General features: G+C 42.3%; 1 protein-coding gene across 1 annotated transcript; it reads right to left on the reverse strand.

The window, feature by feature from the left end:
• Window positions 1–1,076: 1,076 nt before the first annotated feature.
• GCS1 (mannosyl-oligosaccharide glucosidase) lies at window positions 1,077–25,222 on the reverse strand. The gene is made up of 5 exons (XM_045740246.2): window positions 25,007–25,222; window positions 19,442–19,714; window positions 17,555–17,712; window positions 6,551–6,728; window positions 1,077–6,201 (listed from the first exon to the last, which is right to left on the reverse strand). Exons 2-5 carry the CDS (start codon window positions 19,712–19,714, stop codon window positions 4,327–4,329), a joined length of 2,484 nt encoding a protein of 827 aa, XP_045596202.2. The 5' UTR covers window positions 25,007–25,222; the 3' UTR covers window positions 1,077–4,326.
• Between the last annotated feature and the right edge of the window lie 874 nt (window positions 25,223–26,096).

A 26,096-nucleotide genomic window follows, 5' to 3' on the forward strand; every position in this document is an offset into this window, starting at 1 on the left:
TTGAGACAAAATTTAGAGTACAGTACAGTACTCCAAAATAATTTTAGGCAAAATTCAGAGCAAAAACACAAGGGAGATGGAACATTCACTGATAAAGAAATTAATGACATTCTAAAGACAAAGTACTGTACAACATTTCAGTGAACCCCTTAACACACTAAAGATTGGGAACCCAAATTAATTCATGGACATGACACAAATTTCAACTTACATTAATATCGCCCTAACCCCACTGGACATTCAAGAAGCGATAAACAGTTTGCCCTTAACTCAACCCTAAGCCAATCTCTGGATTTTTAAAGTCGTCGTGAATTAGAAAGACCTATTATCTCGGGCCCTAAACAACTTATGGGGGACGGAACCTTGATAATGATGACATCCCTGATACACTAAAAACTGCAGAAATCAAGCCACTCCATAATAAGCAGAGCAAAGCAGATGCATAAAACTATAGACTAATAACCCTAACATCACACATTAAAATATTCACTAGTGTGATAAGAAGTAAGATCATAGCATATATGAAGTCAAATTGTTTGCATAATCCTGGCCAACATGGGCTTAGAGCACGATACTCCGTTACCATGGGCTTTGGATCCCATGGTTGATGCAAAAAAAAAAAAGAGATGGGATGCAAGAGAGTTTAGGATGCAACAAAGGTCAAGATGCTACAGTACTAATGTTCAAATGCAATGGACATAGTCTTGAATGAATTGTTTCATTCAAATGGATTTCTGCCATATACAGTATACATATACAGTACAGTATTTATCTGCAACTCATGTTTCTACAACATAGGTATATTTAGTCATTGTACAGTACTTTTCATCTTTGTACAGTACTGTACATATTTACAATGAAACAAGACATAAGTACAGAACTAGGAGAAATCTTATTAGTGATGGGACGATACCAAAATTTCTAATGATTTTGATTTTGATGCCGATTCCATTAAAAAGTCTCAAGTCCGATATGATTATCGATTTTGATTTTGATTTTTTCAAAGATATATAGTAGTTTAATATGCATTTTTTTTAACATTTTCATATTTAGATAGGAAAAATTAATGATTTACATTATTAGCATAGTAAATGTATTATTAATATAACAGATTGATTTAAGATTAGAAAACAATTGGTAGATCCAGCTTAAACATTTATAAGGAACCTGAAAGGTTCAAACATTCATTATACATGCAAATGTACAAGCTTTGTGTACTACACAATATAAAATTTATTCTTAGTTGAAATAGTTAATATTGCAATACTAGCTCAATTAAAGCATGGGTTAATTCCTAATTACTAAAAAATTAATCCTTAATCTACAAAAACAAGAAAATGGAAATACTGAAATCATTCCATTACCCATCACATCAAGTAAAATTAAACTGCAATAGTAGTTCATATAGAACTAAATTAATTTTTGGTTTATACTGAAAAAGCCATCTTTAATCTACATGACTTGCCCGAAACACTACGCATGCTATTGGCTGTACAAGAATGTAACAACTCTTATACTGTATATATAAATAAATAATGCAAGTACAGTTCAAGTGAATAAGAAAAAATTATTCACATGTGAAACCCAAGACTCCTAAATTATAATATAAAAAAATTAACATCTGCCTCTGCTTGCATTCTGTTTCTTCTGGGAGAATATATTGTAGCACCAAAATTAATTTTGTTATTAAATGATAAATAATCGTTTTAAGAATCAGAAATCATGATCAATTTCTTTTGACTCCGATACCGATTTCACTTATTCAAAATTGTCAATCCTTCCGATTCTATATACCAATTACGATTAATCCTCCCATCACTAATCCTTATGATGAAGAGAATCATAAATAATGTAATAATACCTTAAAATTAATGTACACCAGCATAGCACACCACACCATCACTTGTGGGAAAAATAAACCAAAGAAGAGAGTCATAAATGATAAACAAGTCTCTTAAGCTTGCGTTTCCCTGGATCACGAAGGACTACTTGCGTACTATCTTCATAATCATACATGTAGCTTATCACACATGTAACTCATAAATAATATGCTATGTACAGTCTATAAGGAAACAGCCATGCCAATTTTCCCACAAAAAAATGTTCACCCAACATCCGTATTATACATCTACAGAAGGAGGACATGAAACTGTATTAACAATATCATTTGGCACATGAAATAACTTTTATAATACTTCAATGGCTTGTGAAATACCTTTATATAACAATTCAATAGCTTGTACAATGTCCTCAGCACAATTTCTTCCAAATGATGGCAGATTCAACCACTCTCCAAGGGCCTGATAGATGCCCTAAGTTAAATATCCAACCCACACACCTGAAAAGAAAGTGATAACATTTTGACCCATCTTTGAACCCTATCAAGCTATCACACTAGTTGATAAGGGTCTACAATGGTGAGTAATGCTACTTTCCTTACTTTTCAGGAGTTTGGGGTTGTGGTACCCAATTTTCTGCCAATACCCTTTGAACAACTATACAAACCTAAGAGTAAAATGTTTCTGCAAATTGGAATAAAAATGTTAACAGTTTTTAGACCATGTTCTAGAAAGAAATGTTACTTTCCTTACTTTTCAGATGTTTGAGTTGGGGCCCTAATTTCCTGCCATGTTACTACAACTTACTCTCTTCAACCATAGACTAAAATTTAGATCTTGGGCCAGGTACTGGAACATGTTAGGTTATTCTTTATCTTGTTCTCCCTGAAATACAATCCACCGCAGTCATTTAACATCAAGGTCCCCCAATTACTACTGGGTGCAGAGGGTCTAACAGAGAAGCAAGAAAAGCAATACTCTTTGAACAACTATGCAAACCTAAGAGCAAAATGTTTTTGCAAGTGGAATAAAAATGTTAAAAGTTTTTAAACAATGCCGTATCAACTTAATCTAATGAACATCTTTTGTAATTATTACAAATTTATTTTAAAGTGTAATTAAGAGATTAGCAAATTTCTTACACTATACTGTATTTTAAAATCAAATAATACCCAAAGATTTCATTAAAATAAAAGTTTCATCACCAAAGGATCTGTGTGTATATGCAAGTAACAATAACATGTCTTCAAACTTAAAGTATCCTGTTAATGATTGATTAACATTTCTTGAAAGCAAAAATGTCTCATTAAAATTACATAATTGTAAATCTGGAAGTGTAATGCACAATATGAACTAGAGTTCAATGATGGGAATGAATTATGATTATAGAAATGAAAGTTATAACAAAGCCAGCCTTACTGTACAGTACATACAGTACTGGTACCTCCGTCAATAGTCAGCACATATGCACATACGACCAAGCCCTCAAGCTAGTCAGAGTTACACCACAATCAAGGTATTAAATATCAAAATAGAAGTCTGTATTTTACACAAATACTGTATACTAAACTATTAAAATGTATGCAAAACTTTAGTAGTTCTCAAATACAACATACAATTTAGACATTCTTCACACTCGCCAACAAAATAACACCTGACAACTGGATATCTTTTGATTATCAAAATAAGCTATATTTATTATGACAAACTTGCTGTATTATTAAAATTATGGTTAGCAAGATAAGGTAATTATCAGGAAAGAGCGCTAAGCCATTACGACTGTATAGCACGTGAAAGGGATAAAGATAAGGATTTGGGATAGGATGGAAGGAAGGAATGGTGTCTAACCACTTGGACAGTTGGGAATTGAATGCCAACTTGCAAAACGCATGACGGTTGCTCTACCATCCACTCCCAAGTGGTTGAACATTAACAAGTAAATGCTAACTTTAAAGGGCATCTAGCAAAACAAAACCTTGTTTCAACAAAGATGTCCAATGAAGGTCCAGTGGCATTAATACCGTGATACTTATTTTGTTGAATAACTTCAGTAATGAAATCCAGCCATAGTCACCTTACTGAGACTGCTCATACAAATTTTGGACAACACAAATGCCGATGTGGCTACCATAGAGAGCACACACAAAACAATGCAAAATGATTGTCATACTGAGGTCTGTGATACAAGTTCCATTAACAAAATAGCTGTGGTTTCATTATAAAATACACACATGAAGGCTTTGAAATATGGCTTGTATTGAAATATAAATTATTACCAAGCAAGTTGTGGAAAACAGGTGCATAGGAAATCATTCTTGTCGTCTCTCCTTACTCCAAGAAAATGTTAGTGAATATATTTCCTGAAGATCACATACATTTTTGTAGAAAAAGTTGTACTGAACCAAATTATCATTTGTAAATATTGAAGGCATAAAATATTGATCCATTGATGAAAACATTAACTACTAACAATATTAACAATTCAAAGTTAAAAGGTTTCCCCCATCATTAATACCACAAGAGCAGTCCATCCAGTAAATGGTCTACATCCTTCCCCTCGTCCATTCTTGTCACTATAATGTTCCCATAAGTAACCTGTTCTCTTGTATTCTTTTATAACATTACTAATAATATTTTGTCTTAGACTTTTGTATATCTCCAATGCCAGCTCTCGGTGAGGTCCATCTACATTACTGTAGTAATGTAAAGCCCGTACAGCCAAGTAATTCATGTTGATCCAAATAGCACCTCGCCAATAAGGTGGGTCATGCTCAGTGTTTCGTTTATTATAAAAAGGAGAATTCTTAGCCAAGGAGCGAAGACCATAAGGAGTCCATAGGAGATCTGGCCGCCGAAGATCATCAAGAACTTTCCCAAGTTTTGCAGAATAGGGATCTATAATTTGAAGGAAAAAGGGGAAGAAGCTTACATATCCAAAAGAATCTACAAACCTCAATTTTGGATCTGAATGTACAATACGCTTCATTACAGAATTGGGTGTAAGTCGCTTTAATTCCAGGTCATCTGTGTGAAGACCATAGTCCATGTATCCATTTGCAGCATATGACCAATGTAGAGAATCGAGAATATTGTTATCTGTCAGATATTTATAAGCATCATTAAACCTACCAGGATCCTTTTCTATAAGTTTTGCAATGTCTGCCATAAGTCCTGATGCTAGAGCCATCCAGCATCTAAGATCCAAATGTCGTTCATCTGCTGTTGGATGTGATGCCCGAGGGAAGTCATCCAGACCTGATGTCAGAGTTTTGGGATTCAGTTCCAGTACTGCTCTTGGATCTCGACCATGCCATCTGTATGTCCCTGGTACCTCTCCCAGTTGTGTTGTATTAAACCAGTTGTACCAAGCTCTTAATCGAGGCCAAAGGTGACCGAGGTATTCATAATCATCATCTGACAATTCCTGCTTAAAGCCAGCCATCATGGAATGTAGAGTGAGGAGAAGCGTAGGAGGATTAGCATTTTTGCCCCGTTGAACAACAAACTCTTCAGGAACTCTAGCACGAGCCTCGACACCCAGAATCTGCTCTCTAGGTATCCATCCATCCCAATTCATTAAATCAAACCAATGGGCCAAAATATCCTGAGATATTTCTCGATCCCACTTGGATATAAGGAGGTTATGGAAGCCTTCGTCCCACAGGAAACCTCGGGGAAAGAAACTGCGAGATGGCACTGCAGTATAAAGTGGAGCCTTCCAATAGGGAACTGGATCATTATTGTACTCACCCAGTACCTTTGAAGCACCATAAAAGTAACCAATGCCTCCAATCATGTTACTTAAAGCAGCTCTTGCAAAATTTATTTCTTCAGAATGAAACCCTTTTGCTTCCATAGAAAACTTTGATTCAAAATCTGCATAGAATTTTTCCTCGTACTTACTTAATTCCTCGGTTAAAGACTCGCCCATTAGCATCCCTGGTCGTCTCACTACACTATCACTCTCGTACACTACCTCTATTTCAAACGGCACCTGCCCAGTGACCTGATATACAACAAAATTGGGTTGTCGGTCAGTATCTTCATGACTGAACATCTCTCCAGCAAGTCCAATGTACTTTTCCTTGTCAGTTTTACCTTGGAAGACTCTCAAACCCTTGTACACAGTTTCTTTCAACATATGAAGACCTAAATGCTTAGTACTGAGTAAATGATGATGATTTATGATTCCCGAGGAATTAAGAACATGAAGACGGAAGCCTCCAACAGAGTCCGAGATGCCTCTCAGAGAGCCCAACGACTGACTGGTTCCAACCATGGGCTGTAGCATAGAATCGGTATCATCTGGATCCAGTGCAACATAATACAAGAGCGACACTTCTCTAGCCTCTTGTTTTTTAGTCTGCAAGGTAATTAAGTAAGTTACAGCATTTATTATTAGGCAAACAGAACAAAACTGACTTTCACAATAAAAATTACTGTACCATTTAAACATTATACAAAGCAATCAAGCCAGCTTAATATGAATTTTTTGTAACTGTTCTCAATGTACTATCCTATATGTAATAGACAAAAAGCAAGCTAGATCCTTCACTATACTGTAATGTAATGGACAAAAAGCAAGATCCTTCACTCTGTAATGTAATAGGCAAATAGCTTAGACAGTTGACTCTACATACACCAACAATCTTCAAGTTAAAAAATGTTCAACTTAGAATAAGGTTAACTATAGAAATAGCTATAATGTTTACCTTAGGGAAAACACTGATCCTTGCAGACCAATCCCCTCCATGCTGACCACCAGCTCGTTTGACAAATTTTGTTTGTATATTTGTACTTTTGTCCATAATGGTCTGTATGCCTATGTTACGGCCATCGTGAACCTGCCAGCCATACTTTGGCAGATCATCAGCTTGATCACACCAATGTCTGGAACAATAATAATTAATAATACTCACACCACATATGCACATCTATGTGAACAAGATTGAGAAGCTTAAAACATCATACGCCACAGCGAGTAAAAAGATCCGAGTTGTAGACGGCTGAAACAATTTAAACAAGGTGGTAATTTCAAAGCATCATATGACCAAGTTTATAGGAAAGACAGGACACCACAAGTGTAGCTCTTATCCTGTATCTACACTTATTTGCCATATAAAAGAAAGCATATTAGTCCAAAACATGGTTCCTGGGATGACTCTTGAAATATTGGATATCACAGGTATCATGAAAATAAAGGGTGATAATCTATTTCACAAGATGGCTGTGGAATAGGGAAGATAACATACCATTCTATTCTTAGATTAGCAATACATGCATAATAACCAACACACTACTGTAATGCAAATATTTACATATCCATAGATAATGGATACATGCATTCAATTCCTGAGTACGGCACACAGGGAAATAGAAACGCGCAACTTTGTGGCAAACGCTCAGTGATAAACTAGACACTAACCTGTGCAGTATAAGGTATAAGTGAACTTATTGACCATACAGCTTTCCTGATGAGCAAAACTGCTCATCAGTTTTGAATATGAAAACACTGACATGTATAATCCTACCACCTCTTGGAGGGCATTTACATGAACGAGGATTAGCAAGATACCAAACTGTGAGCCCTTACTTGCCACTTTCCTATCCCCTAACACTTCACACTACAACCCTCATTATTCAGTCCATATGTATGTGCTGGATTTTGTGGACTGGGGTACTCACCTAATTGTACTCGCCTAATTGTGCTTGCAGGGGTTGAGCTTTGGCTCTTTGGTCCTGCCTCTCAACTGTCAATCAACTGGTGTACAGATTCCCGAGGTGTGTTGTGAACTGTCGGGGTGTGTTGTGAACTGTCTTATTTGTATGAGGGTGAGGTGTGGGTTGAATCTCCTAGGTTTACACAGCAATCCTCACCAGGTGCATTTCAATGTCAGAGTAGTAACGTGAGAAAACAAATAAATATGCATTCCGTAACCCTGCGCATTAAATATTTGTTTTCTCAGGTTACTAATCTGACATTGGAATGAATCTGGTGAGGATTGCTGTGTACACCTAGGAGATTCAACAGTTGTTTCTGGATAATAGGATGTTAGTGGTGTTTGCATAGCCTGATTGAAGAAAAGTGAAAGTAAAGGTTACACTAAAGTCACAAATTAGATGATCATTTAGTGTGTTGGTATGATCAAAGGACCTTGATCCTCTTCCACTAGTCCACCCTGAGCACCCTCCTGGATTGTACCTGTATGGGAAGTTCTTATTCCGTAACCCTGCACATTCAATATCATTCTTCCCCATCACGACTAAACAACAGCGAACAAAATCATTTTCTGTATAGGCCTCTGTAGCCTAGTTCCATTTTGAACTGGCTGGCTGGACATTACACACATGCTGATAAAAAAGCCAGCGTTGAATGTAATGAAACGCCATTTTCTGGGCGAGTCCCGGAGGCTCCCCGGAGCTATCCATGGCTGATATGGATATCCTAACTATTTTGCATCAGTCGATGTGGGTGGAGTTCTAGCCTACCAGGGACCACGAGCCAGAACCTGGCCCCCTCACAGAGGCACAGGGAGCAATGGCCCATAGAAATGCACATGTGATTTGGAGCATTCTATATCTGCCATCGACCGGGACAGGCACCCAGAAAGGTAAGAGCCACAAAACAAACCCCTATTCTGGTTAACAACGAAAATTGACAAACGAGTGGACAGAACTCCCCCAAAAGAAAAACGAGCAAACAAGCATGACTTCACACGAGCCGCGCCGCATGTCTGCGCAGCTCCCCCCTCCCCGGGAGGGGAAAGGGGGAGCCCCAGACCCCCTGAGGTGGCGATCCACACCCCAGTTCTGAGGCTGGATATCAAAAACCGCGAAAAAACTGCCGACCGGAGGGCAGGAGGGATGCCGGGGAGCCTCCGGGACTCCCCCAGAAAATGGCGTTTCATTGCACTCAACGCTGGTTTTCTGGGGAGAGCCCTTACGGCTCCCCGGAGCTACCTCACCAAAGATCACCAAGAAAACCAAGGGGACGGTCTGTGCTCCACTCCTCAACACGAAGCCGAGACAACGGTCTGCAACCGCCGACCTAAAGCAACACAGGCCTGACTGGGCCCAGGAATATTTACAAAATAGCGTGCAGCCAGGACCCTGTTCGACCGCCAAAATCCCCGTCCAAAATCCAAAAAAACGAGGCAACAGTATTAGGCATCAGATGACAGTCCTGAAACAACCAAGAGAGAAAGGACAACACCACCCGAACCGAAAGCGAGGAACAACGACGATGGGTCAAAAAGAACCGGAAGGACCGCCAGGAAACTTCATACTGCCGCCGAGAGGAAACCCGCAGGTGAGAAACCAACAAGGAAGCCACCTGCTCACCATAAAGATGATGATAAACACGAGTCAAAAATATCAAACGCGCAGACTCGCGGAGAAGAGCAAACCAGTCACGTACTGGACCGGCCCAATCTCCTGAAAGAGGCGCAGCCGCGGAAAAACCTCCGAGTTCGGACACCGGGCAAGCAGCGCCTGAAACCACGGCTGGGCCGGCCACCATGGGGCCAAGAGGACCACTCGACCCTGGTAAGTCTCCAAGCGAGCCATGACCTGGAGCAGCAGCTGAATCGAGGAAAGAGGTACAGGAACCCCCACCAGACCAGTCCTGCCAAAAAGCGTCAATCCCGACGGCCTCGCAGTCGGGGAAAGGGTGTCATGTAAACCGGAAGATGCCTCGACCACGCCGACGCCTGTCCATTCTGTGGACAGGGGAACGAACCTGGACAGGCTGTCCGCCAGGACGTTGGACACCCCTCGGATGTGAACCGCCAGGAGAGCCAAACCCCGAGAACTCAGCAGACGAGTCACCCAAAGTGACCAACCCCAAAGAGCCAAGGACCGCATCGAACCCCCTCGGTTCAGACAATGAACCACCGGGGAGCAGTCCGAATGGAGCCGGATCGTTGACCCGCGGGCGACCCGAATCCTCCGAAGCGCAAACCACACCGCTGCGAACTCCCTCACCGTGCTATGGACCCGACGGAAGGACGGAACACACCGCCCCTGGCCGGCCTGGTGAACACTGGTCACAAAACCCCAGCCTAGAGACAACGCGTCCGTGAACACATCGAGCGAGGGCTCGGGCAGGCGCCAAGGCACTGAACCCCGAAAAACCCGAAGAGGAAGCCGGCAACGCAGCAGCCGACACAAAGCCCCTGGGGGTCAAACCCAGCAATCGCAAGAGAGGCGGAAGGAACGTCCCCAAAGGAACCAGAACAGCCGACAAAGCCAAACCCGACCCGGCGGGAAGACCACCATCGTGAAGTTCAGGCTCCCGCACAAACCCTCGAGCAACCACCGGGTGACCCGGGAGCTCCCCAGAAACAGACACAGGCAAAACTGCAGCCGAAGGAGAGACTCCAGAGGAAGAGACAAGGAAGCGGTCCGAGAGTCCCCCACAAGACCCAGCCAGGACCAAACCTGGGAGGGCACCAGATGAGACTTCCAAATCCCTGGCGAGCAGACACACGGACTGACTGGGAGCTCAAACCAGCCAGTCGTCGAGGTAAGCCAACACTCGAACACCTAACAGACACAGATGGGCCACCACAACCCGGGTAAGGCGTGTGAACACGCAAGGTGCCAGGTTCAACCCGAAGGGGAGACAATGAAAGCGGTAGCACTGATGGCCTACAACAAAACCGAGCCAGTCCTGGAACCCCACATGAATAGGGACATGCCAATACGCGTCCTTGAGGTCCAGGGACACCATCCAAGCGCCCGGCTCCAACAGAAGCCGGACCTGGGACAGAGTGGTCATCCGAAATGAGGGGCAAGAAACCCAAGGGTTCAGACGGGACAAGTCCAGAATGAATCGCAGGTCCACACAGTCCCGTTTCGGAACTGGAAACGGGCGGGAAACCCACCTGAGGGACGGAGTCGTTTCGACCACGCCCAAGCGCACCCACACCAAGATGACCCGACGGAGCGCAGGAGAGGAAGTCTGCCCCGTCAGCCCCAAACCCCCCGCAGGAGGAGGAGCCACCCAATGCCACCGCAGGCCGCGAGAAACGACCCGAAAAGCCCACAAATCGTGAGACCAGGCGTGAGCGAACAGAGACAGCCTCCCCCCCCATCGCCCCATCAATGGGGCGAACCATGGAAGGGCCGCTGCCCCTTACGAGAACCTGACCTGCGTGCAGAGTGAACACCGCGCCGACCAGGCACAGGTGGGACCGCAGGCGGCACCGGCACCAAACCCGACACCTGTGGCCCACCCCGACGAACGAAACTGCGAGCCCTGGTACGACCCCGCCGGGAAGGTACCCCCCGGTTCCCATGGAGCACCAACAACTCAGACATAGGGCGGCAAGAGGAGGAAGCCGCCTTCTGCTCAACCGCAGAAGCCTCAAAGCAGACGACAAAAGGGAGAAGACAACTTAAGAACCAGGGCCCAAGCAGATTCTAAGGAGGAAGCAAGGACCGCCTGACAACACGCAAAACGTGCAGCAAAAACCGCAGCAACGACTCCCACAGGATCGGCGCAAAAAGCTTCAACATGGCAGACGACGCCCGAGCAGCCGAGACCAAGGCGGCAGACCCCGGAACAACCCCAAGCGCCTCAACATCCTCTGCAAGCCAATCCAAAGATAGCTCCAGGAGGGAAAAGAAACACAGGATCGAAGCCAAAAAGCCACGAGCACGCAAATCCTCCACCACAAGAGCAGCCGACAGGGAAGGAACCTGCACATGGAGCTGCACTGCACCAACATCCCGCAGAAGGGCAGGAGCGAAAAGACACTCATTAACCCTTAACATGCTCGGGGTCTAATATCCTGCTATCCACACAGGCGCATGTCATTTTGAAAAAAAAAAAAATTTTTTTTTTTTTGCTAATCTGTTAAGTTCTGTTCACTGATCACGGGAAAAATAAAAAAAAAATTCTATTGTACTTACTTTTGTTGCAATAGAGCCGAGAAGCTCTGCGATGACGTCACAATCTGCATGGTCGCTCATGCAGTACACGCCCGGGAGATGTTGCGCGCGGTCCTCAAACAGCCAGAGTTGCCACAAATATATTTTCGCGCTATTTATTTACAATGTCTAAGCGCATTTTATCTAATTTTTTTTCACTAATTGTGTTTCAAATACTGTTTGAACATATTTTGTATCAATAATTGTTGCATATTTGAGTATACACAGGCGCACACAAATGTTTTCAATTACGGCAATATAATATGTCATTACAGTCTATTATATTATATGTTCTGCTTATATGTTTACATATTTACACACTCGCACACGCTATACACACTTTGAAGCACACTTAGAAGATTTCTAGACTGTGGTAGTCATTGAAGCAGTCGACAGCACATAATGGGATACCACACGTTTCACACCATGTTTGCACAAGCTTCCGTTTCTTGTCTCTACGTGTCGTTGTTTTACACACCAAGCAATCACGTTGGGCTATTGCACGCTTCACACCAGGTGGCAAATACTTAAGTTTGTGTGCTAGGAAGCCTTCAGTGTGAGCGAGGCGTGGAGTACCAGCATGCTGCAACAGTGGGTTTATGATGGGCCGCTGAATACCTGGGACATCTTTTGCAAACTTTCCTAATAACTGTATTGCAGCATCAAATACAAAGTCACGGAAAGTGGGCTTACGTCCAGTTCTCACAAGGTACATGTTGAAACAGTTCAGCATGCTCATGTCCACAAGATGGAAGAACACTTTTTTCGTCCACCTACATGTCTTCCGCACACACTCTGCAGTGCCAATCATCATGTCTGATTTATCAATCAACCGCATGTTGATATTATAGTCTAAAACACAGTCTGGCTTATATAGTGGTGCGTTTGTTTTATGGCTCACTTTCCCACTGTTCACCATTGTTCCATCATGAATTGTTGTCAACAAGTTCACCTCTCTTTTGTCTTTCCACCGAACTGACAGAATGTTATCACTTTTCCTTCTCTGACACTCACCAACTGCAATGTCGTTGTCAAACACAGGCATTTCCCTTCGTTGTGGCTTTACTGTACCAACCAATCCGGTTCTATTTTCTAGCAAGAACCGAGCTAGCAAGGGACTTGTATAGTAATTATCTGTGTATAAAATGTGTCCCTTGTTCATCCACGGAGCCATGATGGTCTTCACTACACTCCCCGAGAATCCATGTTCGTCGTTACCGGGAATGTCTACATCACTAGCCGAGTACAGAATCATGTGTAACACGTATCCTGTCTCACAATCACAAAGAACAAAAAATTTCAGGCCAAATCGGTTTCGTTTTGAGGGAATGTACTGTTTGAATGGAACACGTCCCTTGAAAAGTATGAGAGATTCATCAACCACCAGCTTCTGTGCTGGTACGTAAAAATCTCTGAATTTTCCAATAACATCGTTCATGTAGTGCCTCACTCGCCACAGTCTATCATCAGGTGTTCGGTCCTGAACACTTCCAAAATGTAGACACCTGAGGAGTATCTGAAACCTGTCTCGTGACATATATTTCCCGAATAAAGGTGTTGGTATTGTCTTGTCCTTGCTCCAATAGTCATTTATTGCATGTTTGTGACAGTGCTTCATCAACAAACAGAGTGCCAAAAACACATACATTTCCGCCACTGTGGTATTTTTCCAACGCTGCAGTCGTGAAAATTCTGTGATTTCCCTCTCAATCAGGTAAGCAGCATGCAGGTTCGTTTGGTGTACAATGTATTCCATGAGTGGTTCATCATAGAATGCTGTAAAATATTCCATCTCAGCCATGTCCTCACCTTGATTAGGGAAAAGGTTTGTAATCCCTACATCTTTATCGTCAAAGTGAGGAATATTAGGAATAAAATCGTCACCATCACTCCACTCAAGTACACCAGGCGTCCTGCGAGATGCAGAGGAAAGACGGCGAGGAAGCGATGCATACCGGCGACCAGGAGCTGAATACCGTCTGCGAGAAGCACGGCGGCTACGTGCACGTGAGGTGGGTGCACGTGAACACGAGGGTCTTGGTGCCTCATGTGGTGCCATGCAGTGGCGCTTGGCTGGGCGAGATGCTGCTGACGCGACAATTTCTCGCCCAGTTACACCACTGGTACCAGCCACAGGCTCAATAAAACTTTGATCTGAGTCACTAAACCCAGAAAAGGAGTCACCTCCCTCTGACTCGTCACCCTCAAACAGAAAATATCCACAGGAACTGTGAGGTCGTGGTAGAATTGGGGTAGAAAATGGGCGAGGAGGCATGGGAGAGCGTATAGGCCTCGCCATGGCATGGCGGTCATTCTCACTTTCACTGCTGCTGCTACTATCTCCCGACAACTGTGTATAATCCTCATCGTTGTCTGAATCGTCAAACACACTTTCTTCACCTTCAGAGAATAATTCGTGGGCTATTTGCTCTGGGGTGAGGGACTGAGTGATGCGTGCTCGTGAGGCGTTTGACCGTGCGCTCGCCATGGTGACTCTCGCTAAACTGAGGCCTCCCATGCCATCGGAGCGTGAGCTGGATTTTTTTTCAAAATGGCCGCTGTTTACTAGAGCCCCTGGGCAGCGTATGGGACCCCCAGCTACACCGCGGGCCATTCAAATCGTGCGCGGTAGCCATACACTTCATATGAAGTGAAGCGCAGTTGACTGGTAAAATGATTTACACTTCATATGAAGTGATGCGCACTTTAAGGGTTAAGGTGCTCAAAATCGGCCACCAGGTAAACCTGGACCACCGTCAACGCCTCACACCACTCAAACATGCGGGTACGACAGAACGAGTCCCAAGCACCCAGTGAAAACAAGGGGCAGTCTGCAAGCCAGGACGACCCCGGAACCTCATAACGCACCCCGTAAGGACACGACGATCCAAACCTGAAAGAAGAAGGATCCATTATGGAGGCGTACTCCGGGTCATGCAGGAGGGAAGCAGCTAAGGCCGACCGCACCTCAGGTGGAGAGGTGCGGGAAGCCGATAACCTCCGGAAAGACGGAACTGAAGAATCCACAGGGACACGGAACCGAACCCGGGGAGGAGCAGAACCCAAGTCCAAATCGTACGCAGAGGGGGGGAAAGGAAAAACCCACTCCTTGCAACAGTAACCCCCGCTCAGAAGAACGGAAAATCCAGGCGGGATTTTCCAGGTCCAATGGAGCCCAAGGCCCCCAAGTCAGCTCCTCCCCAACCCCAGGAGCCTCTACACCAGGCCCCGGGGCCAAGCCATCCTCCAAAGCCCCGGCCTCACAAGAAAAAGCCGGGGCAGCCGGAAGAGAAGGGGCCCACTGGTCAGACCCTGGAGCATCGGCCGGAGGAACAGACTCGAATGCCTCTGTAGCCCCCCAGACGGGACAACCCCTGAAACTGCCCGAGTCTCAGAAACCTCTAAACCCTGCCCCGACCCCGAAGTCCTCAGACGCTTAGGGGCTGGAAGCAGGAGGGGGGGGGGGAAAGACTGAACCACTGAAGGGGAAGAACAAGGGGCGCGGACGGAACCAAGGCCGAAGCGACCAACACCCCAAAGTGAGGCAGCCTCGGGGCGTCTGGGGAAGCAACAACCCGAGCGCGTTGCAATAACCTAAACCTACCTTGCAACGCACGAGCTGCCTGCACCCGAAGTAGATCATCAGCAGACTAGGTGAATTGATTCACGAACAAGCAACACAGCTCGCAGGACTCAGGGTCGAATGTGTCACCGACCCAACAGGCAGCATGATGGAGGCAAAAACAATGAGAGTCACCCTGAGACAATCTTGAGGTTATCTTGAGAGGATTTCGGGGCTTTAGTGTCCCCGCGGCCCGGTCCTCGACCAGGCCTCCACCCCCAGGAAGCAGCCCGTGACAGCTGACTAACACCCAGGTACCTATTTTACTGCTAGGTAACAGGGGCATAGGGTGAAAGAAACTGCCCAGTGTTTCTCGCCGGCGCCTGGGATCGAACCCAGGACCACAGGATCCACAAGTCCAGCGTGCTGTCCGCTCGGCCGACCAGCTTCCCAAGGACGGGACAGGACAAGGACAGGGAACAGGACAAGGACAAGGACAAGGACTTCCCAAGGACAAGGGGACAGAGCAACCCTTAAACTCGCACACAGCGAGAGGGGATGCAAGGGTCTCCTCCATCTGACCCAAGAGCCCCCGCAGGATTTCCCAGGGCCCCTAGACTGGGTCTGCTAAGGGTTATTCTAAGCAGGGCACTGCTAAACGGCGCCCCAAACTACCAAGCAATCTGCTAAAAGCTGAACCCACGGGACTTGTCCGCTCGCGAGGGCGAAGCAGGGGGGTGCCACCATACAAACGATCCTAATATAAGGGGAGGGAAAACACAAGACAGACACCCCCACCAGGTAAAAACAAAAAGAAAAGAAAAACCACACACGTGGACAACGTACCCAGAGGGAACAGAGCCGGCCGCTGTTATAGGTGAAAACTAGCTACGCAGTACCCTGTGCCCCACCAGTGCTATAACTACCACTTACCCCAAGGTAAACAAGGGAGGAAAACCCCCAAACACTCGGGGCGGCCAAACGCCAAGCAGCGAAAAGCCAACAGAGACAGACCCAAGGTGACTTGTAGAAGGCAACCTCAAGCCCCAAGGGCGGTACTTACAAGGCACTCAGGGGAGGTGAGCCTAAGCACATGCAGCCCGAGTACTTGAGAATACTACTCCCAGCTCACATGACCACCGTAAGAGCAGCACTGAAAACAAGTCATGGCACTGATACAAGACTGGAGCTGGAGCCACACGACCATGCACTATCCCATCAGCCGAGGAACTGGGGTGTGGATCGCCGGCTCGGAGGTCTGGGGCTCCCCCTTCCCTCTCCCGGGGAGGGGGAGAGCGGCACAGACATGCGGCGTGGCTCATGTGACGTCATGCTTGTTTGCTCTTTTTCTTTTGGGGAGTTCTGTCCACTCGTTTGTCAATTTTCGTTGTTAACCAGAATAGGGGTTTGTTTTGTGGCGCTTACCTTTCTGGGTGCCTGTCCCGGTCGATGGCAGATATAGAATGCTCCAAATCACATGTGCATTTCTATGGGCCATTGCTCCCCATGCCTCTGTGAGGGGGCCAGGTTCTGGCTCGTGGTCCCCGGTAGGCTAGAACTCCACCCACATCGACTGATGCAAAATAGTTAGGATATCCATATCAGCCATGGATAGCTCCGGGGAGCCGTAGGGGCTCCCCCCAGAAAAATGCTGGTACTCGGTGGGAAATGCGATGACCTTTGAGCTCTAGACAGCTGCACATTTTGTCCATAGATTTAGACATTACTGCAAGAGATGATGTGATGTCCTCTAATGGGCTCATAGTACAGCAAGCATTACACTGCATTTTTATATTTTGTAACCTATACTATTTCCTGAATATACTGTACTTAGTCCACAAACTTTTGGATCACACCTCATATACAGACACATACCATAATGTGAGTTTGTACCTTTATCTTAACATATGCTGGTGACTTGCACCATAACATGTTTCACACATATGGTGCAAGCAACAATTAAGATATTGGTGAAGCACATATCCTTATGGTACTGTGCATAGCGGTCTATGAAGAATGGATTATTTGTTATCTTTTCGAGATATCAGCAAAACATTTCAGGATTTTAAATAAATTACAAGAGCCACTGATGAATACATGCATTCTCAAGAAACATGCCCAACAAACCATGAAGTTTATTTATAAATATTATGAACAGCTTATTTAATCTGATGCAAATGAGGATATTAACTATTTAAATTATCAGGAAATGTTAGCATACCTAAGGGCCAGCATATTATTCTGGAAATGTCCGGGCACAAACCACATCAGACCTGTTACAATTGAAGTTGGGTGTCTTGTCCGTGTGCCAAAATAGACTCCAGGTCGATATGTGCCCCAGTATCTCTCAGGTACAGCAAGCCCTGACTTTGTTACTACCTACAAAGAAGGAATACATAATCCAGTAAATTGTAAATCACAAATTATAAAAGGTAATTTTTATGCAGTGATGGTATTTCAGCCAAAATAAAACAAAATTCCATGTACCCAGTATTGACGCTGCTGGTTTTGGCCATGCATATACAACAGGGAAATTATGAACAGTGTGAAAAGTTCAAGGATTAGTAAGGGAGTGAATATGGATGAATACATTATGGCTAAATTTATGTTAAAAAAGCAAGACATTAACCTTTTCATTGCTTCAATTATAGATCAGGCTTTGCATTTTAGGAGAAGGCTTTGAGTACATAATTCTGCTGCTCCCAAATATATGACTATATTCAATAGTTGGGAAGATGCACAATCAGGCAGGAAAGATACTTAACTGGTACTACAAAGTACTTTAAAAATCCCCATATGGTCATACAAGGTGCTAGGGGATTTGTCAAGAATACACCCCCCTCTGCCCATTTTTTCTTTTTGACATCACTGGCTTACCAGCAAGTGAAACTGGATAATCTTCAACTGTGGGTTCTTTGAAAACAAAATAACTAATATATTCATCACAAAATAGTGTAAGCAAAACTGTAATTGAAAGTATTTCAGTTGAGAGTTCATTGGAAAATTTAAAAAATACTTTATAGACATTTATAAAAATTGGATTTTGCTTATAAATACTTATATTACTTGATTTTACATTTCTCTGGTACTTATTACCTAGTGATCAATCTTAAAATGCATAAATCATTAATTAATTAGAAGAGTTTTAGAGCATGTGGCACCATCATTTCCAAATTTGACAAGAAAACATAATAATAAAGACTATCAAAGTTTGAGGAACTAATATTAATATCAGAATTTAAATATTTTGTCAATTCTGTATAAAATATCCACAGAAATAACATGGATTTTTTCACAATTATGTTTAAAAATATTCCATATTTTTAACTCATTTGGAAAGAAGAATCTGAAAGCGATTACCTTTAAATATTTGTAGAATTGAAAATTCGTAGGGTTAAGGGTTCAAGTTCAATTAAGTGCTTAATGTGCAAGATTAAGTGGAACACTTAAAAGAGCTTTTGATAGATCAAGTACAAATACAAGACAGATTTGTATGTGAAAAGAGCAAACATTTAATATTCTATCATTTACATTATCATCATCCATATCTTCTCAATCCTTTGGCACTAAGTTTTCATCACTTATGTTTTATCTTATTAACAATGATATAATAAATATACACAGTAATAATAATATTAAATTATTATATAGTACCATTTCTTGTATTTTTACCATACTGAACCCTTATATTATTATACTGTACCATTATATTGTACAATTATCATCATCTCTCCATATTTCTTCTCTGTATATCTTATTGATTATCAGTTCAAATAAATTTAGATGCAATTTTATACTTTTATTGTTCTCCATCGTGATTATATTCTGAATTAGGAAAGTACTCAGCTTAAGAACACAGTTTTTGCTTATACTGAACCTTGAGAAAAGTGTTCCTCATCACAATTTATCTTCTAAACACTATCTTGTCATAAAACTAGCAATTTCAAAGTAAATCTGATGCTTCTGAATAGCTTATTCACAAATATTTTAATCAGACACAGCTGAGGAATGCATATATATGCACAAAAATTGTCATGGAGCTACAGAACAGAAATAAAATTGGTAAAGCATGTAAATGCCTATTAAAAAGATAAACACACTCACTCACCTTTGAAGCCGAGAGTGGCGTATTAATTCTAGTTTCCATATATCCAACATACAAAAAGTAAGCAACAGCAAGAATGACTATTCCTGCAAATATCATGTACAGCAATGCTGGACACCATCTGCGGCTACCGGATCTCTGTCGTCTTCTGTCTCTGCCGGAGCGCTCTGGCCGGCATAATGCTCGAGCATCGTCAAGGACAGCAAGATCATGTTGATTGTTCTCGCTAGATGGTAGCTGCCCTGAGGACACCTTAGCTCGACGCTGTCTTGCCATCTAAAAATTATACATTACTGTCACTACTATCATCAGAGAATATACTGTACTGTATATTAATATACAGTACCTGTACCTGATTTTTTTTAACCATATCCACAAGTGAAAACTATTTTTATTGCAAAAGAAAGTCCCCCACAAGAAAGAAAATAGACAGAGAAATAGTATCCCTTTCCTATTTAAATTGCAAAAAATTACATTAAATAGAGTACAATATACTGTATTTATATTGTACAATATACAATATACAACAATGTTGGACAAATTTCGAAACAAAATTTATCACCATATAATGTCTAGGTACTCTCAGTTATCTTGACACATTAACTTTGTCTTCCCAGAATATCACCTAGAAGATTAGCATAGCTTGTATCTGGATTAAATTTGCACATTTGAGTTCTTCATAAATACAGTATTTCAAGAGGCTATGTAAAGTGTTTTTACAATATAGTAGATGCTTTATGACATCCCATACTTGTGATGCGTGATGTATGGCACAAATTGCAAGCATGTGAAATGTGCAAAGGTTTGTCCTCAATGGAGGCGAATCTATCTGGATATTTTGTTTCACAGGTTTAAAGCTTTTCTCTCAAGTAGCTCTTCTTAAGCCTTATCCTACCAGTCTTTGCTAGAACACAACCCCACCAGTTGGTTTACAACCTGGTCTCCAATTACCGCTGGGTGAATAGAAGTGAACAGTTAAGGTTTAGCGCCCCGTCAACCCTCCCTATCCAGGGCTCAAATCCAGAAGAAATTGGTTCAACCTTGATGATGAGCAGATGTCTGAACACCTGCTATGCCTGGGAACTGCCGGCTAATTGAACACCATTATTGCCCTTTGAATCACAATACAGTACTGCCATTTGGCATTCCTCTTCAATGGCCTGGATTCTGACTCCTGGTACCCTTATTACCTGGGGTCATAGGGACTTTGACAGTTTTTTCTGCATTTTCCAATTGTCTCTTTAGGCAGGGAGTTGGTGTATGGCACTGGCTTGAAACGAAAGGTGTCAGAAGTTGACAGGTCATGGTGGACCCCTGATGTACCCTCGAGGTGTGGTAGGTGCTTAGCTCCTGTTTTGCTGGAGGTAACTGAAAGATGTTGCTAAATTTTGCCTGACTTAGTTTAGAATTTTAAAAGAGCCTTTGTGGGGTTTTTTGTACCAGTTACAGGACACCTGGTGCATTTCTGTCTGGGATGATTGGATGTTGACAGTCTTCCAGTCGGCTTTCTGTGTCAAGTACTGGCACTCACCTCCCATGGTGAGTGCCAGCATGTCACCAAGCATATACTGTACAGTGTTTATATCTGCCATAAGGTGAAGCAGTTTTTCCATCAACAGGTGATGTATAGCCTCCAGACATGGAGTTTATTCCTGATACTACCACAGAGTTTCACCTTGGAGCCAACCCTAGTCAAATTACATTATATGGCAACAACAAATGAGAAAATCACAAGCCACATCATTAAATTTGGAGACGACTCAGATCTAGAGTAAAGTAGGAAGTGAAAATCACACTGGAGTGCTGCAAGGCAATCTATATGAACTTGTGAACATATATGAATACAGTATATATGAGCAAATATGAACTACAGTATATGAACAAATATGGAAAGATGCAAGACCTTGCATGTAGGGCATAACAATACACATCATAATTATCAAATCAACAACACTACCATGTAGCAGATTGATAATGAAAAGGACCTAGGAGTTAGGTCCACCAGTCATTAAGACTGCACAGCAAGTGGGTGCAGCAATTTGAAAAAAAAGCTAACCAAATCTTCAGAATTATCAAACAAATCTATGGTTTCAAGGAAAAGTAAGTGGATATTAAAGTAGCGACTAAGAACTGACAATACCTATGGCCAGCTAAGTCACTGCTACCCGCAACCAAACCAAAATATAAATTTTTATAGGTACTATAGGGCACACAAGATGTGTGAGATATCAGATACAATTCCTGGCCAGTTCTTGAATGCTTCAGAAGAATTTACCTCGACAAATATCTGGTGCACCCCCATTTCGACTATTATATTCAAGCCTTGCCTTCAAAAGAACTTTTTCCAAGGTGGAAAAAGTTCAATGTAGAGTCTCGTTAATGTCAACTCGTATATCATGAAAGGTTGAGGGCCACAGAACTAGCAACACTACATACCAGACATGACAGGGTGCATCTAATTGAGACCTTAAAAATACTGATCAAATTGAAAGATACTAATCCAGACTACTTCTTTAAAAGATCCAATGTAAAACTCACGCAAGGAATAATTTTTTAAGTTCTACAAGCCACAAAAATGTACCATTTACACACAAAATTTGCTACAAAACCTAAATACAGTACAGTATATCGAATGCGAGTCATTATCGACTCACAATCGAGAATTCTGGATTCAAATCCCAGATGGGTCAAATGGTTGAGTGCATTTCTTATCACCTAATGCACCTATTCACCTAGCAGTAAGCAGGTACCCAGGAGTTAGTCAGCTTATTGTGGGGGTTGCATCCTGGGCGGGGTCAGTAATTTAAACCTAGGGAGGGGAGACCTTGATATAAGCCTAACCTGTATGAATACAATACAATACAATACAATACAATACAATTTTATTTAGGTAAGGTACATACATACAATAAATATTTACAAGGATTGTTTGACTTATAGGTATAGCTAGTACATACAATGCCTAAAGCCACTATTACGCAAAGCGTTTCGGGCATGATAAACTTAAATGACAAGCTTAATACTAATTGAGCATAATGAGTAGAATGAAAACAAGAAATGAAAACATAGATGAAAAAGCAGCACAAATACAATTATGTCGACAAACAGCGCTCTTTAAAGAAAAAAACAGACATTGGTTGACAATAGAAGGGTAAGGTAGGTTACAGGGAATTTATTAGGTATAGCTTCGCTTTTAACTTAAACTGGTTGAGAGAGGTACAGTCTTTAACATGGTTGGGAAGGTCATTCCACATTCTGGGCCCCTTGATTTGTAGAGCATTTCTAGTTTGATTAAGTCGTACTCTAGGAATATCAAAACTGTATTTATTTCTGGTGTGATGCTCATGGGTTCTGATACAACCTTCTATGAAGCTTTTGAGATCAGGATTGGCATTATAGTTTAGCGTTTTATATATGTATAATACACATGAGAGAATGTGCAGTGACTTAATGTCTAACATATTCAGAGATTTAAGTAGGGGTACCGAGTGATGTCTGGGGCCAGAATTGGATATTGTCCTAATAGCAGCTTTGTGTTGAGTAATTAGAGGACGTAAGTGATTTTGGGTAGTAGAGCCCCAAGCACAAATACCATAGTTGAGATATGGATAGATAAGGGAGTAATAGAGAGTCACCAGGGCAGGGCGTGGTACATAATATCTGATCTTAGAAAGAATGCCCACAGTTTTTGAAACTTTTTTTGATATGTTTAGAATGTGTCCCTGGAAATTAAGCTTGTTGTCAATGAGAATGCCAAGGAATTTGCCATCTAATTTGTTACAAATTTGGGTATTGTTTATTTTGAGATTTATTTGATTAGAGGATTTATTGCCAAACAGAATATAAAAGGTTTTGTCAATGTTAAGGGTGAGTTTGTTGGCAGTTAGCCACAGATGGACTTTATTTAGCTCAGTATTTACTGTGGCATTTAGAGCAAGGGGATCAGGACTGGAGTAAATGAAGGTTGTGTCGTCAGCAAATAGAATTGGTTTGAGGTGTTGGGAGGCATTTGGAAGGTCATTAATGTAGATGAGAAAGAAAGGGTGAGTTTGTTGGCAGTTAGCCACAGATGGACTTTATTTAGCTCAGTATTTACTGTGGCATTTAGAGCAAGGGGATCAGGACTGGAGTAAATGAAGGTTGTGTCGTCAGCAAATAGAATTGGTTTGAGGTGTTGGGAGGCATTTGGAAGGTCATTAATGTAGATGAGAAAGAGGAGAGGGCCAAGTATGCTGCCCTGGGGGACACCAATGTTGATGGGTAGGGTGGGAGAAATTGTATTATTCACAGAAACATATTGGAGCCTGTCAGTAAGGTAGGATTTGAGGTATTGTAGGGAGTGTCCTCTGACTCCATAATGATGTAATTTAAGAAGAAGGTTTTGGTGGTTGACAGTGTCAAAAGCTTGCTAAAGCTACACTCAAAAAGCTACACTCTTTCTGCACTCAAAAGCTACACTCTTTCTGCCTGTCCCCGGACACTATGAATTATTATCTTGCCTGAAACGCTGTGCGTATTAGTGGCTTTATGCATAGTATATACTAGCTCTATCTAGAAATTAATCATTCTGCTCGTAACTCAGTTTGTATGTATGTATGTACATTTTCATAAAGTTTTATTATCTATTATTATGAATTATATTGCATTTTTTTGTAAATATCTAAATATAAAAGATTAATATACATAGTGAAATAGTACAGCTACTACACAATATGCTTCAAACACATAGCACGTACCATGGTTTGGTTTAACAGGTGTATGGGACGTGTATGTTGTATAGTGAGGTGACGTGCATGTTGTATAGTGAGGTGACGTGCATGTTGTATAGTGAGGTGACGTGCATGTTGTATAGTGAGGTGACGTGCATGTTGTATAGTGAGGTGATGTGCATGTTGTATAGTGAGGTGATGTGCATGTTGTATAGTGAGGTGACATGCATGTTGTATAGTGAGGTGACATGCATGTTGTATAATGAGGTGACGTGCATGTTGTATAGTGAGGTGACATGCATGTTGTATAGTGAGGTGACATGCATGTTGTATAGTGAGGTGACGTGCATGTTGTATAGTGAGGTGACATACATGTTGTATAGTGAGGTGACATGCATGTTGTATAGTGAGGTGACGTGCATGTTGTATGGTGAGGTGACGTGCATGTTGTATAGTGAGGTGACATGCATGTTGTATAGTGAGGTGACATGCATGTTGTATAGTGAGGTGACGTGCATGTTGTATAGTGAGGTGATGTGCATGTTGTATAGTGAGGTGACGTGCATGTTGTATAGTGAGGTGATGTGCATGTTGTATAGTGAGGTGACATGCATGTTGTATAGTGAGGTGTCGTGCATGTTGTATAGTGAGGTGACGTGCATGTTGTATAGTGAGGTGACGTGCATGTTGTATAGTGAGGTGACGTGCATGTTGTATAGTGAGGTGACGTGCATGTTGTATAGTGAGGTGACATGCATGTTGTATAGTGAGGTGACGTGCATGTTGTATAGTGAGGTATATATTGTATAGTAGTGACGTGTAGGCCTTTCACCGGAGCGAGTTGTCCAGTGAACCTTACCGTGTCGTGGTCTCCACAGTTCACTCCCGTTAACAACACGCCCACCAACCCTCATCAACACATTGCTGCTTCTCACGCGGTCACTCTAATTACATACATAAGCCGTATGAATGTGTATTTTTTGTTTTTTTCCGCTAGGTGAAGTTCAAGCAGGTGATCAGCTGTTTGTTTTGTTTTGGGGGTCCATGACGTGTGCCGGGCGAGGTTGGCCGTCCCGCCGCCAGGGGTCTCCACCGCCGCCCCACGCGTCACCATGGTGACGGGTCACTGAGGGGAGACATTTATTCATTTATATATATATATAGTGTATAGTGGTTATATAGCATACCCCTGATTCCATGTATGACTAACCATCCTGTGAGATGGGAATATTAGATGAACTTATAGCTAGTTTTTGATCTACAGTGTGAAATCTTTCATATAGAATTTGGTAGCAGAACATTGCTGTGTAAAACTAAGTTTGTTAATGAAAAAAGGGGAGAAAATACCTGCCTCAATACAACAAAATAAATAAACTTTGACTAAACAACAACTTCACGATTTTCACAAGAGCTAAGCACTGAATCATGGAAACATTATATTATAATTACTCTTACCAGTTTCTGCAAGACTCTTCTTAATGTCTATTCTTTTTTTAACTAGCTTAGGTATACACAGCAATGTACTGTTACCCTATTCTGTATAAAGGACCACAGTGTAGATAAAAAAAAAACAGCTACAAGCTCATCCAACATCCCCACCTCACAAGACGGTCAGTCATATATGGAATCAAGAGAGAACACGAAATGTAAGGCTGATGCATTAGCCTTTACTAGCAAAATCTGGGTACAGCACAAGAATATCTTCCAATATTCCTGTTATGCATGTGGAGCATAACACTGCGTATTGAAGTTACCAAATCAACATTACCTTGCAGCAGATTGAAGAAGAAAAGGACCTGTCAGAATCCACCAATCACTGAAATTGCATAACAAGTGGAAGCTGCAGTAAAATTAAGCCAACCAAACCCTAGGAATAGTCAAACGAATCATTACTTCAAGAAAACTAAGGTAGTTATCCAACTGTATAAATCTCTGGTACGCCTCCATTT

This window comes from Procambarus clarkii, chromosome 26 (assembly GCF_040958095.1).
Source record: "Procambarus clarkii isolate CNS0578487 chromosome 26, FALCON_Pclarkii_2.0, whole genome shotgun sequence".
Lineage (NCBI taxonomy): Eukaryota > Metazoa > Arthropoda > Malacostraca > Decapoda > Cambaridae > Procambarus > Procambarus clarkii.

Coding starts and splice junctions, on each gene's coding strand:
- GCS1 (XM_045740246.2), bottom strand. CDS start 19,714: ATGGCAAGACAGCGTCGAGCTAAGGTGTCCTCAGGGCAGCTACCATCT. Junction 6,729..17,554: donor AATAATATGCTGGCCCTTAG/GTATGCTAACAT, acceptor TTATTGTTCCAG/ACATTGGTGTGATCAAGCTG. Junction 6,202..6,550: donor GGATCAGTGTTTTCCCTAAG/GTAAACATTATA, acceptor ATTACCTTGCAG/ACTAAAAAACAAGAGGCTAG.